The sequence below is a fragment of the Leptosomus discolor genome, chromosome 10, assembly GCF_034619465.1.
Source record: "Leptosomus discolor isolate bLepDis1 chromosome 10, bLepDis1.hap2, whole genome shotgun sequence".
Taxonomy (NCBI): Eukaryota; Metazoa; Chordata; class Aves; order Leptosomiformes; family Leptosomidae; genus Leptosomus; species Leptosomus discolor.
The window spans coordinates 10,453,527-10,466,162 of NC_141400.1; the positions used below are offsets into that span (position 1 = coordinate 10,453,527).

Genomic DNA, 12,636 nt, shown 5'->3' on the forward strand with positions numbered 1-12,636 from the left:
CAGTGGTGAATCCAGGAGTCTTTAATTTGCCTCTTTAACCAAAGTGATCCTGACATTGCTGACTGACATTTCCATTTTCTCCAGTACCATAGAGAAGGCTTAGCCCAAAAAGTCCTTTACAGCCCTTCTGCAACTTGAACATTGTCTCCAGCTCTGTTATGACCAATTCAGAATTACTGATTTTTTTTTTTTTATCTATATCCTGTTCCTATAGCTTCCCTTTGCTTCTGTCACCACCACCAGAACTCTTCCATGTTCTTATGTTGCAAGTTAGCTCTTAGCTTAAGTTCTACCCCGTGACTGGACGAGTAGATGTTTCCATTGCCCTTCTTTATGCCTAGCAACACAAAAGGAAATTTCCAGTGCATGCTACAATTCAGTGTAGTTTTTCTCCTTCAAGTGTTCAGGCTCCTGCAGGATATTAGTCTTGTCCACTTCTTGGAACAAAATTTCTGTGGCTGTTCCTGAAGCTAGACAGCTTTTTACCCTCCAGGAGCCAAATGTCATTGTGTTACACTTGTCCAAAGGATCCTGCAGATAAATGGTTTAGAATTCTGTTCTAGAACTGTTTCAGCAGACACCAAAAAAATGGCACAAGCCATTTAAATCATGAAAAAAAAAATAGTTAAGCAGCTATAGGAGAAGGAATAAGAGAAAGAAAGAAAGATGGGTGCACAAGAAATGGGACTACACAAGTTGTGATGCTGTAGCGTTTTCTGTCAATAGAAGCTTAGTGAGCTGCAGCTCGAACTGTAGCTAGTTTTTGATTTAACCAGGACAGCTTTTTGTGGTGCTTACCATTTATGCTTGCAAGCAGTTAGGAAGAGTTCAAGTGGCCCAAACTCATCCCCGTGGGTTGTGGTGCTACAGAAGTCTTAGAATGGTGGGCAGGTGCTGGTGTCATACAACTGCCTTACAAAGTTTTGCACGAAGGGCATGAATGTAGGATGTGAAATTGTCACTTTGTCACAGAACCTGAGATAAGGAGGAGGGAGATACCTTTTCTATGACCGACTTGTAGTTGATTTTGCACATTTACTTTGAAATGTTGTATAGGCTGTGATTTCCTTCTCGGAATGCTAACGCATATTTTCCTTTCCTTTCCTGACCACAGCTCTTGCATCTCACGATTACATTTTAAAGATAGTCCCGACGGTGTACGAAGACATGAGCGGCAAGCAGCGATACTCATATCAATATACTGTAGCAAATAAGGTAAAGAAGCAGGTAGTTCTCAGAGAAGCTCCTCATTGCAACCCAGTGGATGCATGGAGGATCTTCAGTCATCGTTCCTCCTCACGCGCTCCTCTGCTCCGCAGCCATGTACATTTGTTTGTGGGTGAGCAGTAGCCTCTGCTGGGAGAAGGAGGAACTGAAGCTCTTCAGAGTGGGGCTTGCTGTTGCTCCTGGTGCTGGCGTTTACCAGGGCTGGGGTTGTGAGGGCTTGTCAGAGCAGGTGGTGGTATTGTTTTAATTCTAGAAAGGTATTCTTACTCCTGACTTTTTCCTATGTCGGTTTAACTGACCTAGATTTCTATAAATTTTGTGGGAGACTTTTTCATGCTGCAGGAGCTCTTGTGATTTGTGTCAAGATGCATCTGGATGGAAATTGCAATTCAGCTGAACATACAAAACAGCACTTACACGTAGTTTTATTAATAAAACAGTCTCAATTGTGATGGATGTATCAGACAAATAAGTTAGTACAGTTTTTAGCTTTTTACAAATACTGATTTCGAATATTAAGCCACTGAACCTGCAGCAGCAAATATGTACTGGTTAAGTATTTCACAGTGCCTACTTTATTAGAGTGGATTATGAAAATTATAAATCTTAAATTAATTCACATGAAATGTGAAGATATTTGTATTTTAATAATTCAATGTATGGAACTTTAAAAAAAAAAAACCAAAACCTTATTTACTTTTTAAGGTAAAAAGCCTCTTTCAATTTAAAACAATTTGCCAGTCAGGTGCTAAATGACAGTCCAGAATCTCTTTATAAAATCTAACTACTGCTAGTTTGCCATAGGTGAGAATCAAGCGTACACTCTCATGGACTATTTCTCAGATTAATGTTCCTGTCTAGTGACTTTTGGGCTTGCTTGTACAGTGTGTCCCAATGATTTGGATGTCTCCCTCTATTCACATTACAATGTATTTGTTCTGCTTAATGTCACAACTGTTGTTCTGATAAGACTCTTGCGATGCAAGGTCTGAAAGTAATTTGGAAAATAGGCAGCAGGAGCGTTTGACACTTCTGTGAGCATGGTTGCAGATTGGGGCATTTGGCCAAGACTGACTTCATTAGGGCAGGATTGCTGGTGAGGAAAAGGGGAGAGGAAGGAAAAAATGAGGTCAGTTCTATCAAAACTGAAGTGCAGAGAAGCCATGCTGCCTCTGCGTTTTCTTCTCATTAAAAATATAAAAATCTCTTGTCAGTGCTTTATTCCTTGTCTCCCATACTGATTGATAGGAAACAGAAATTGGAAGCCATTGGAATAGTCTGGCACAGATTGACTAGTAAGGAGAGATTAAGAGTTTTAAGTGTGGGCTGTCTGTCTCCTCTGCCCTTTTACCTCCTAAACCCTCTGTTTCCTCACTTCCCCAAGTAGCCACTGTCCCAAGATATGCTGCAGAACTGCTGCCATAAGAGCCCTGAAAATGTTATGATTTGGGACTTCAGCCTCATTGTGCTTCTCTTGTCATCCATGGGGAAAAAAAATAGAGGAAAATTTGGGATTTATGTGAGATTAATGAAGGAGATAGGTGCTGTTTCACTAGCTCCTTCTGAGCTCACAGAGAGTAAAATTATCTTTTTTTGTATCATGCTCATGAATGTCCTATTGCTTGTCCTTTCTTCATCTTTCTGAAGTATTTGAGGTTATCTTTGCCTCTATGTAAGAAGAATTAAAACAGAAGAGGTCATCTGAGCTGGCAGGCATGTCACAGGGCTAAAGAAGGGAAGAGCAGCTGGGTAAAGAGGCAATGTGTGTCATGCCGGTGCTGATGGCTCTCACTGGATTGCTGAGTCCCCAGCCTACTTTTCTTTGACTTTTCTTCAGTCTGTCAAGATAAATGTCCTGATCCTTGAAAAGTGATACATACTTTCACTGAGAGCACGGACAAAATATTGGCTCAAAAAGATGTGACTTCTGATACTGAGTTGATGTTAGTGTCTGTTCTACATTGGCATTGTGCAGCATGTCTTGTTGGGGTGTTGTCCTGTGGCTGATTGATTGCACTGTACCTGTTGTTGAAGAAGTGGATTAAAGGAGGTTATCACTGGCAGTCTGAAGATGTCTGTCCCGAACCAGTCTGGAATATTTTTTGAACCTTTGCCAATATTCTTCTGTATACAACTTCATTTTGGCTTTCAGCATTATTTTTAAACATGGTTTAAACATGGCTCTATGTGATTCATACTCAATAGGCAAAGCATTCACGTTGTTGGTCCCAATGTGAAGGGGCCTTACAGAATGGAGCTGCTGCTTGCTGTTCTGAGTGCATGGACAAGGGATTTTCAGGTTCTTGCAAACTAAATTCTTTTTGTTTGATGAATATCCCAGTATGCAATTTATACTCTGGCTGTTCAAAAACTTAACCTGCAACCACTTAGAGGCTCTTTGTGTTTAAATGGAGCAGATATAACTAGAGAAATCAATGACAGCCTTTCTATTTACTTCTGTAACTTTGAATGAAGGTGAGAGTAAGCACCATCACTCTCCGTTCCCAGCTATATCATTATCAGACTGTAAAGAATTCGTTTTCCTATTTGATAAAAATGAGGGCTAGGAGGTTATACAGGAATTAACTGTTTTCTTCTTTCAGTCTGATCATTAGTACCAAACAGTGGAGTAAGGGCCAGATCCACAAAAGCAGTTTTATTGCAGACACACTATCTGGAATGAGATTGCTCACATTTTCTGCCATTTTTCCCCCCACTTTCTTTTCTAGGAGTACGTAGCCTACAGTCACACTGGCCGCATTATCCCAGCTATCTGGTTTCGTTATGATTTGAGCCCCATCACAGTGAAATATACAGAGAGGCGACAGCCTTTGTACAGATTTATCACATCGGTGAGTTACTCTAAACCTCTGATTCTCCTTTCTCCTGCCTGCCTTTCATTTCTCTTCTGAGCCTTTCTTGTCCAGAAGAATTGAGTTTCTGCTTCAGAGCATTGTGACATGATTGAAATAAAGCAGTACATCACCGCAACTGTACTGAAGTGTAAGTGAGGTAACTGGTGAGCCCTATGCAATGACAATCTGATTTAATAGCTAGGCACGAGAAGAAAGAAAACTACCCTATTCCAGATGTGCCGGACTCTGTCTAGGCAGGATGAGCTGACTACTGCAACATGTCAGAAACTTGGAAGTAAAGCTAATGTGGTATGCAGTAAAGCGTGCTGCAATAAACCAGCTCTCTAATGATGAGATCTAACTTGCAGAGAATGCAGGGCAGTTGTTTTACTCAGTGCTGCTGCTTGGCTTAATATGGGTATACTAGTTCCAAGCATTTACTCCTGAGTAGACTGGAGAACTGCATTATCAAATTCCAGAGGTGCTTTCCGACGACTTATGTTTTAATCTGCCCAGATAACATCCTGCAGTACTGATCTCAGCATCTATAACAAAGCTGTACTGTCCAAACTGCTAGTTAGGGAAAGAGCTATTTAAAGATCTTCCAGAACTTTAAAAAATGTGTCCTGAGGGAGTTGGCTTAAAATTTAAGCTGCAGTCTGCTGTGCCAGTGAGGCATGGTAGAAGTAGTGGATAAATTGGCTGGAATGAAAACCTTAGATTTTTATTTTTAAACTGTTTATTTTAATTGCAAGTAACATAAACAGCGCGGCTGTGTTGCACTTGAAGATTTTGATTTTGCAGCTTCTGATAAACACCAGGTTCCCTTCACTTAACTTCAGAAATGCGTGTGATCTCTAGGATACACAAATACCAAGAGAACGGGACTTGAAGCAAAATCTAAATGTCGTGGTTTAAGACTTTCTGTTCTTAGCACGTCTGTTTGGTTTCAAAACATAATCCTAAAAAAGGTCAGACATCAGCATTTTATGACTTGGCGTCTCATACTGCCTCTAATACTTTCCCTGGCAATATGCTGTCATAGGTTTCTTACACATCTTGTTGGGGGTGAGGGTGTGGAGGTGTTTTTAACAGGAAACACTGTTTGCAAATGATAGATAGCTGGCATTTTTCTTTGTCAAGTCCGTTGCTAGCATTGGTTTACTGCTGATGTGCCATTGTATGCATATAAATAGCGTCTTTGTTGAATTTGATACCATGCTTCAGAGTTTACATAAGGAGTCCACAGGACTCCTCACTGTTTGCCACAAAGACCTTTTGGATTTGAGATGGCTCCAGCTAGAATTTTGCCCCATCCTGTTTGTGAAGTTAGCCAGGTACGTGCTAGCTGCTGGACTGCTGAAGAAGAGTTTTACTATTTATTTTTGTCTATGTTTGGTCTTGTAAATGTCTACACCCTCAAGCAGCTCACTTGGGGCCATTCAAACTGCACATCCTTCCTATGGAGACATGTGGATGACAGTGATATGTGCAGTAGCTGTTATGCATTGCGTCAGACAGGTGTGCCAGACCCTTGGCAGATGTGGCTGACTTAGAGGCAGGTCCTTGTTACAGATGCTATATCGTGGCTATCAGTCTGGACCATCTGATGGCCCCTGCTCTTGCTCTCATTTAGGCTAGGAATGTTTTACAGTAGGGCAGCCTTGGCTGTGTATGTGCTACGCTTAAAGCTTTACAGCGTTCAAAGTGGCATTGAAAAGGTTGGAGGGGGGGAGCAGTGCTGCAGAGGTTCAAAACACCTTTTGTCCTAGGTTTCCTTGCCCTGATTTGATGACATGATCTGTTCCGTTGTCCTTTCCAGTGCGTTAGCCCCTTCCTGTATCTCCAGCGTGGCCTTTTGCATCACAGTTGCTCTGGAGACCAGTTAGTGATAATCAGCACTGGGCTGAGGTCCAGACAGAGATTGTGCTAGGGCATCTGGAGTCATTGCTGAATGGGGCTGGCCGTGGAAAGCATCAGCTTTTTCTGAGCAGCAGCTGCTTAGTTTAAAAACCACAAGAGGGGCTCTGGGGTAGGGGGAGGATCACCTGCAACTCACTGTGGCTTTTCGTAAATGTAAATGTGTCCCGGGGATGAGGGAGGATCCTATGGGCTTGAAGGAGACTTAAGTGTTGATGTTGGAGGGAAGGATACACTGTGGTGGGATGATCCCGTGTGGAGAGATCAGATGAGAGAGGAGTGTTGGCTGTTCAGCAGAGAAACAAAGGAATCTCATTCTGCTGCTGGGAAGGTTATCTGATGATCTTCATTAGTAATGAGGTTGCTCCCCAAAAACTTCAGTGCCACTAAGAGCAGCTTTATAGCACCACAGCAGTGTTCCCAGGTCTTCTGTGTTCCCAACGGACCCACTCTAACTCATGCCTACTTCTGGTTCTTTTGTGGTATGAAGAATTATCCTAATTTTCTGTACTATGTGAGAAGTGCTTCCTGTGCAGGACAAGAGGCATTGGTTTAGCATAGGTTTTACTTTACGTGATAAAGTAAATTTTTTACTTCAAAAAATTCAGTACTAAAGATTTTGTGTTGCTTGTGGGTCAGTGCTGCCACTGTCACTGTGCTGTGAATTTGCCACGAATCCTGGGGTTAGCCACAGACACTTGGCAGAGTCTTAAGTACGGTAGTTTTTGCCTGTTAAACAGTACTGCTTAAAATCAAGGCATCTCCCCATAAAGGGACGCCATTCATGGCCTCATGGTTGAGGTTATGGAGCAAGGGCGAAAGTTTCACTTCTGAAAATTTATGAGTTCCTGTAAGTGGCCAAACTGAAAGAAGGTTTTATCATGAGGTCAGTCTAGAGGCTGGGAGGGGAGAGCAGGCGGAAAAGAAGCCAAAGTTCTGCTGAAGCTTTCAAAATCCAAAGAGAAGAGTAGAAATTTTTTACTGATACAAGAGGACTCGTCTGCCCTCTAGATGTGGAAAAAATTAAACTGGAAATAATGCGGGGGGAGGAGTGGTTGCCCGGAGAATAATTTCAGCCGTGGGACCTGTTACCGACAAGTATCATAGACTCAGTCTTGTGGCATTTTTAAAATGAAGATAGTGTTGTTCTGAAAGATGTGCTGCAGGTCAGCCAGAAATCTCTGGGTGGGATTCTGCAGTTTACCTTACTATGAATTACCTGGGTGTCGTACTGGTCCCCTCTGTTCTTAAAAGTAATTTTCAGATGTTAAGACATCCCAGATGTCAATAGTTATGTATCTGACACTTGCCTTTCTGTCATCTTGTTTGCAGCCTTGCCTCCTCATACATACCCACTCCTGTTTTCCTTCAGACTTCAGCCTGCATCTCGGCTGCTATCCTATAATTGTATTCTGTTCCAACCCCTTGTGTGTACCCCACATTGCATGGTCTCTCACTGCTGTAATTATTACACTTCTATATTTCTTTTCCTTCCTCCTTCAATAGTTGGGTCTCAGTCAAACTGTAACCTCATGGAGCCAAATGCAGACCATTCCCAGTATAAAACTCATAAATAAGTGCGTGATGCCTAACTTCCTTCAGTGCTGCTAAGCAGCAACACTGCATACGTATTAGAACTGTGATGATAAAGAAATACGGTAGTGCAGCTTCTGTGCTGACCTGGAGACCAACCCTGGTGCTGCCAGGTTTTTTTTGTTGCGATGAAACAAGAGGGCTGTGTGCGTGCTGGGAGGCAGGCTCCAAGCGAATGCCAGGTGTGTGTGACTCATAAACACTCAGCAGTACAGAGCTGTGCAGATGAATCTTTTTTTTTTTTTCTATTCCCCACCCCTTTGCACTGCTGCACTGAAATCAGATTTTCCTACCATATGATGCAAAATCTTAGTGTTGGACCGTTTTTCTGTTGCTTGCGGTGTAACATCTCCTGTCAGCTGAGCTGCTGTGGACTGAAATAACCCAACTCCATTGCGGTCATTTTCCCTGAAAAGTCACCCTGCGTCATGCTCCGAGGGATAGCAAGGAGGGGGGCAGGAGCTGGACTTGTCCCCTAAAAATAACAACTTTGCCTCAGGCTGGTGCTCTGGTTTTTGAAGCCTCTAGCTGCTGAAACGCGAGCTGTCCTGCAAAAGCCGTGTTTGCTGCAGCTCATCATTTCACCAGGCTCACTAAACGCCTATGTCCCAGTTATAAATATGCATGTAAATGAGCGCTTTATTTCTGGTGGCCTTCACTCACCATTAATGAACTGTTTGTTCTGTTGCCGCTGCTAATTCCTGCCGAGCTGAACGCTGCTGCTGTTACGTTACTCGTTGGTCTGTAACTTTGCTCATGGGGCGTAGTGCTGTGTGGGAGAAGAGACCTGGTATGGTAGGTCTAGCATGGCACCGGTGCCCTTCTGTGTCAGTTGTATTACATTTCCCTGAGACCCTCCTACATTGGCTTGCTGATTTTGGGTTCCTCTCTCTCTCTTGGCTTCTAGCTCACAGCAAAATCCCTCTTGTCCTAGGTCCTTCTCAGGAGATGAGTTCTGTATCTTGTCCCCTTCTCGCTGACCTGGTGTCTCTTATTCTCAGAGCCCCCTAATCCTACATGATGTAAAGACCAAATTAAAAGAGCATCACAGTTATGAAGTCAAAAATGTGGGAGTTAGGAAATGCCAGGTCCTGTGTAATTATAACTTGGCTGTTAAATGTTATTAGGTTACATGGTTGTGTGTCATACTTTCCGTGTGAACCCTGCCTTGTGCAGTGTGTGGGGTGGAGTGGCGCCCTGTGAGCAGCGTTTCTTCACATCCTACAGTATTTGACTGCTGCCTTGTTACTAGCAGGTGGTTTGTGCTAACCCAGTCCTGAGTACAAGTCATATGTTTCCCCAAAGGCTTTGGGATGACTATTGTCATGGCATTGAACCCTTCAAATGTGTTTGTCTTCGCAGTTTCCCTGGGAGGCAAGTTTGGCGTTGTCCCTTTTCATAGATAAGGGAATTGAAGCAATGCGTTGCAAAGTCTGTAACTGGTGCCCCTTGATTTTGGGTGCTCCAAGCCAAAGTACCTTTAGTTTGACATGTCAGAATACTTCTGCACTTTTCTAGCACTTGAGAACTGAAGTAGGCTGTTACGCTAATCAGGCTTTGTACTTGAAAATGATTACATGTTTTTACTGGTGTTTAAATAATTCAACCCGAGACATCTTGCATGGAAAACTTTGGCCCACAAACAGTTAAGTTGGCAGTGCTTTTGTAAGCAGCCCTTGTAATGGAAAGTGTTAGACAGACTTAGCTGTAGGTGTCACTGGTAGCTAGGTTTGTCTGTTAGTCACTGTCCTTCACGTGCTATTTAAGTGTCTTTTGCCTGTTTGCAAAGGCTGTATCTTGTGAAATAGGGAAAAGACTACAAGGCCGTGGTATTTATAATAGAAAACAGTAGTAGGAAGATATGAGCAACACAGAGCTTCTAGAAGGCTTTCTTAGGTGGACTTCAGCCCAGAAGGGAACAGCATTCATGCTGTAGGCTCCTAGGAGCTGGGATTTATGATTGGCTCAGGCTGTGATGAGTTCAGGATAGCACTAAGTTGTTCCACTGTAGGGGATGGTTTTCCTGAATGATTGTCATGTAATTACGTCCCCAGTACTGTTACCCACTTCTTACTATGCTTCCAGAAAATACCCTAGCAGCAGGCAATAATATCCTTTCCCCTCAGTTTCAAGCTGCGTAGTTTCCCTCATCACTGACAAACCCATTTCCTCTCTGTACTTTCCAGATATGTGCCATCATTGGAGGAACATTCACTGTAGCTGGGATCCTTGACTCCTGCATTTTCACAGCTTCAGAGGCCTGGAAGAAGATCCAGCTGGGGAAAATGCAATAGCGGTGAAACTCTACCCTAGTCTCCAAGGACAGGAGCGAAGATTGAGAAATCTACCACTACCTGTTTTTGTCTTTATTTTCTCTTTAATTGAATCAGTAAGTTTTTCTCAAATCAGTCAGTTCAGTGAAGACGTCTTCAACAAATCAAAGAAATCTCCATGCATTTCAGAGCTCTGAGAGTGAAAAATCAGTGGAACCAGGGGGTGGACTTCCATTCTCTCCCCCCAGAAAGAGAGGTTGAAACGCCATTATGAAGTACACCGTAAGGATGACGGTCTGTTCTCTTGGAGGTTCCTATGGCAGTGTACAAACTAGGTAGTAGATTGCAAAGAATTGAGCTGTCTTGTGGCACTTTTTGGAATTCTGTTGGATTTGCATGATTAGACAATCGACTTTTGTATAAGGCAAAATTATACGTTAGGGAGAAATTCCACCTGTGGTGCCAAAAAGGTGATGTATCCATTGGTGAGGAATGGAAAGTGTTAGTCCCCGTAGCAAACTTTAGAGACAGAGGGCAGAAATAGCATCAAGAAATGTTCTGTGCTTTTATTGAAAGCTCTTTTGTTCAGATATGACCTTTCTAATGAAATGAGTAACCAAGAAGAGGAAGCCTTCCCCCAGCTACCTTTTCCTGGGTAATCTGTGATCCAGGCAGTGGAGGGCCTTTCTTTTACTCTGGATGTAAAAATGGTTTCATTTCTTCCCAGAAACTGAATATCCAGTCTTGTGTTTACAGGTGGCATGAAGTAAAAACCAAACTGAGCAACACAGTTTTATGTGGCCTTTGCTTTGAAAGGGAATAGTTGTCTTTACAGCATTAGCTTTTATTCTTTCCTATGTTTTTTAAACACAGACCACCCAACAGTCTGGATTCTGCACTTCTGCTTTATTATTATTATTATTATTGTTGTTGTTGTTATTTTGAAAAGGGGTTGTGTATTCTATGTGTTCAGAAAAATGGTGCAGCCTTCTGGGTGGATGAGCACAGGTTACTCACTTGCTTTGTGTGTGTATGTTGGATACACCTGTCACACACAGGAAATCTGTCTTTCCAGGGTTTAAGGTGCCTCCCTTTTCCTTTAAAGTTCAGTCAGGCGTCTTTTCTGAGCCCTAGACTGACACCGTTCACCCACAGGTACACCAGTAGCAGGGCAGGCATTCCCACAAGCTGGCCCCTGCTAGTAGTTGTTTTGGTTTGTTCCTTAAAATGGTACCTGAGCTTCCATGCCTATTCATTCAAGCTTTGTCTTCTGGGGCCTCCAATAAATGGAGGCGTGAGGGGAAAACTACTGCCAGGTGTGGCTTGCATGTAACGGTAGATGTGAGTTCACTAAAATTAGACCGATACCCACCAGCACATTTTCCATAACCTCCTAAATGTCCCTAACAGCCTCTGCATGCTTTGTAAATGTCTGAGCTGAGGATACACAAATTTTAAGCGTTCCAAGATGGATAAAAATCATAAAATAAAAATCTTTAACTCAATCAATGCTGTAAATTCTAAGACAGGTGCAGGATTTCTCTTGGGTAATACCTACAGCCCACTGCCCTTTCCTGGAGGCAAAAGTATGCAAACATTATGCTGTAATAATATGAACCTTTGAATATTCAGTGTTAATGCTAGAGTCAGATGCATTTCAAAAGTATCTTAATGCGTGTCTGTTGAAATTGTCTCATAGCTTTGGAAGTAGGGAAGGTAGCCAGTTTTATCAACGCACCAAAAAGAAGCCGCCAGCCACCCTCCCCCTGCCGTCCTCTGCCCTGTAGTGACTTTGAACAAATTACAGCATTGGAATTTTTTCCCTGTTCTTATTATGGACTGATTGCTATTATTTAGGTGTAAACTGGATCATGTAACTTCCTGTATTTGTTAATGTATGGATAGATTTTATACTTTTTTTTTCCATTTACAAAATTCAACTTGAAAACGAGATGCTTGTCTTCATTTCGGTGTGCATGTCTGTGTGCCCGCGAGCGGTACCCACTGGATGGCGGCGGCTGCCTGGTGGGAGCCGGGATTTTCCATTGCAATTGCTTCCCTTGCTGGCCGAAGGATTTCCTCTAATCCACTGTGACCAGCTGAAGCTTACAGCAAAAATGTCCTAGTTTTCCCTCTTGAATTTGTTGGGTCTTTGCTCACAGCCTGTGAACCCAGTGGATTACAAGGATGTGATTTTTGATATCTTAGCAGTGTGTCCTTCTCCTGAGCCGTGCAAGAGGAGATCTTTGTAGCGTGGTGGATTGTACTGTTAGTTTTCTGAAGTTTCTTCCCTTGTACAGTTTCCCTGACACAAACGAGCAAAGCTGGTTGCAGATTCATTTGTCCCTGGTATGTTATTTCTGCCCTTCTCCTTCTCTCTGTCCTCTGTCTGAATTAAACACTGCCTTCTGTGCAGTCCAGGCCAGTTCTCTAAACCAGACCAGTGAAATTGTTTGGCTTTTTTGGAAATAACAGATGCATACTTCAGTGTGCCTGCTTTCTGTGCCAAAATGTCCACTGCAATAACCTAATAAATCGCTTTTTTTTTTTTTTGCTAGATGTGGAAACCAAATTATACTCAAGTTCTGGCAAAACTGCTGGAGAAACAGTCTGCACCTTAGTTGTCTAAACCAGGTCTAAGCTAAGTACTGCCAAGCCAAGGCTACGTTCTGGGTCTGCTGTAAGTTGCGGCATGCTTGTCCTTCAGACGTGGCTGTCTTGGGCTGCGTAACGATGCTGCATTGTGTGTTTACAGAAGAATCTGCTCT

The 12,636-nt window shown here is 42.8% G+C and overlaps 1 protein-coding gene across 1 annotated transcript in view; it reads left to right on the plus strand.

Moving 5' to 3' along the window:
* The window catches only part of ERGIC1 (endoplasmic reticulum-golgi intermediate compartment 1), a 56,782-nt gene extending 46,653 nt beyond the window's left edge, over positions 1 to 10,129 (plus strand). The window contains exons 8-10 of the mRNA XM_009949006.2: positions 1,115 to 1,215; positions 3,957 to 4,079; positions 9,782 to 10,129. Of these exons, the coding sequence (XP_009947308.2) occupies positions 1,115 to 1,215; positions 3,957 to 4,079; positions 9,782 to 9,889 (332 nt within the window). The 3' untranslated portion in view covers positions 9,890 to 10,129. The remainder of the gene's footprint in view (positions 1 to 1,114; positions 1,216 to 3,956; positions 4,080 to 9,781) is intronic.
* Positions 10,130 to 12,636: the final 2,507 nt, after the last annotated feature.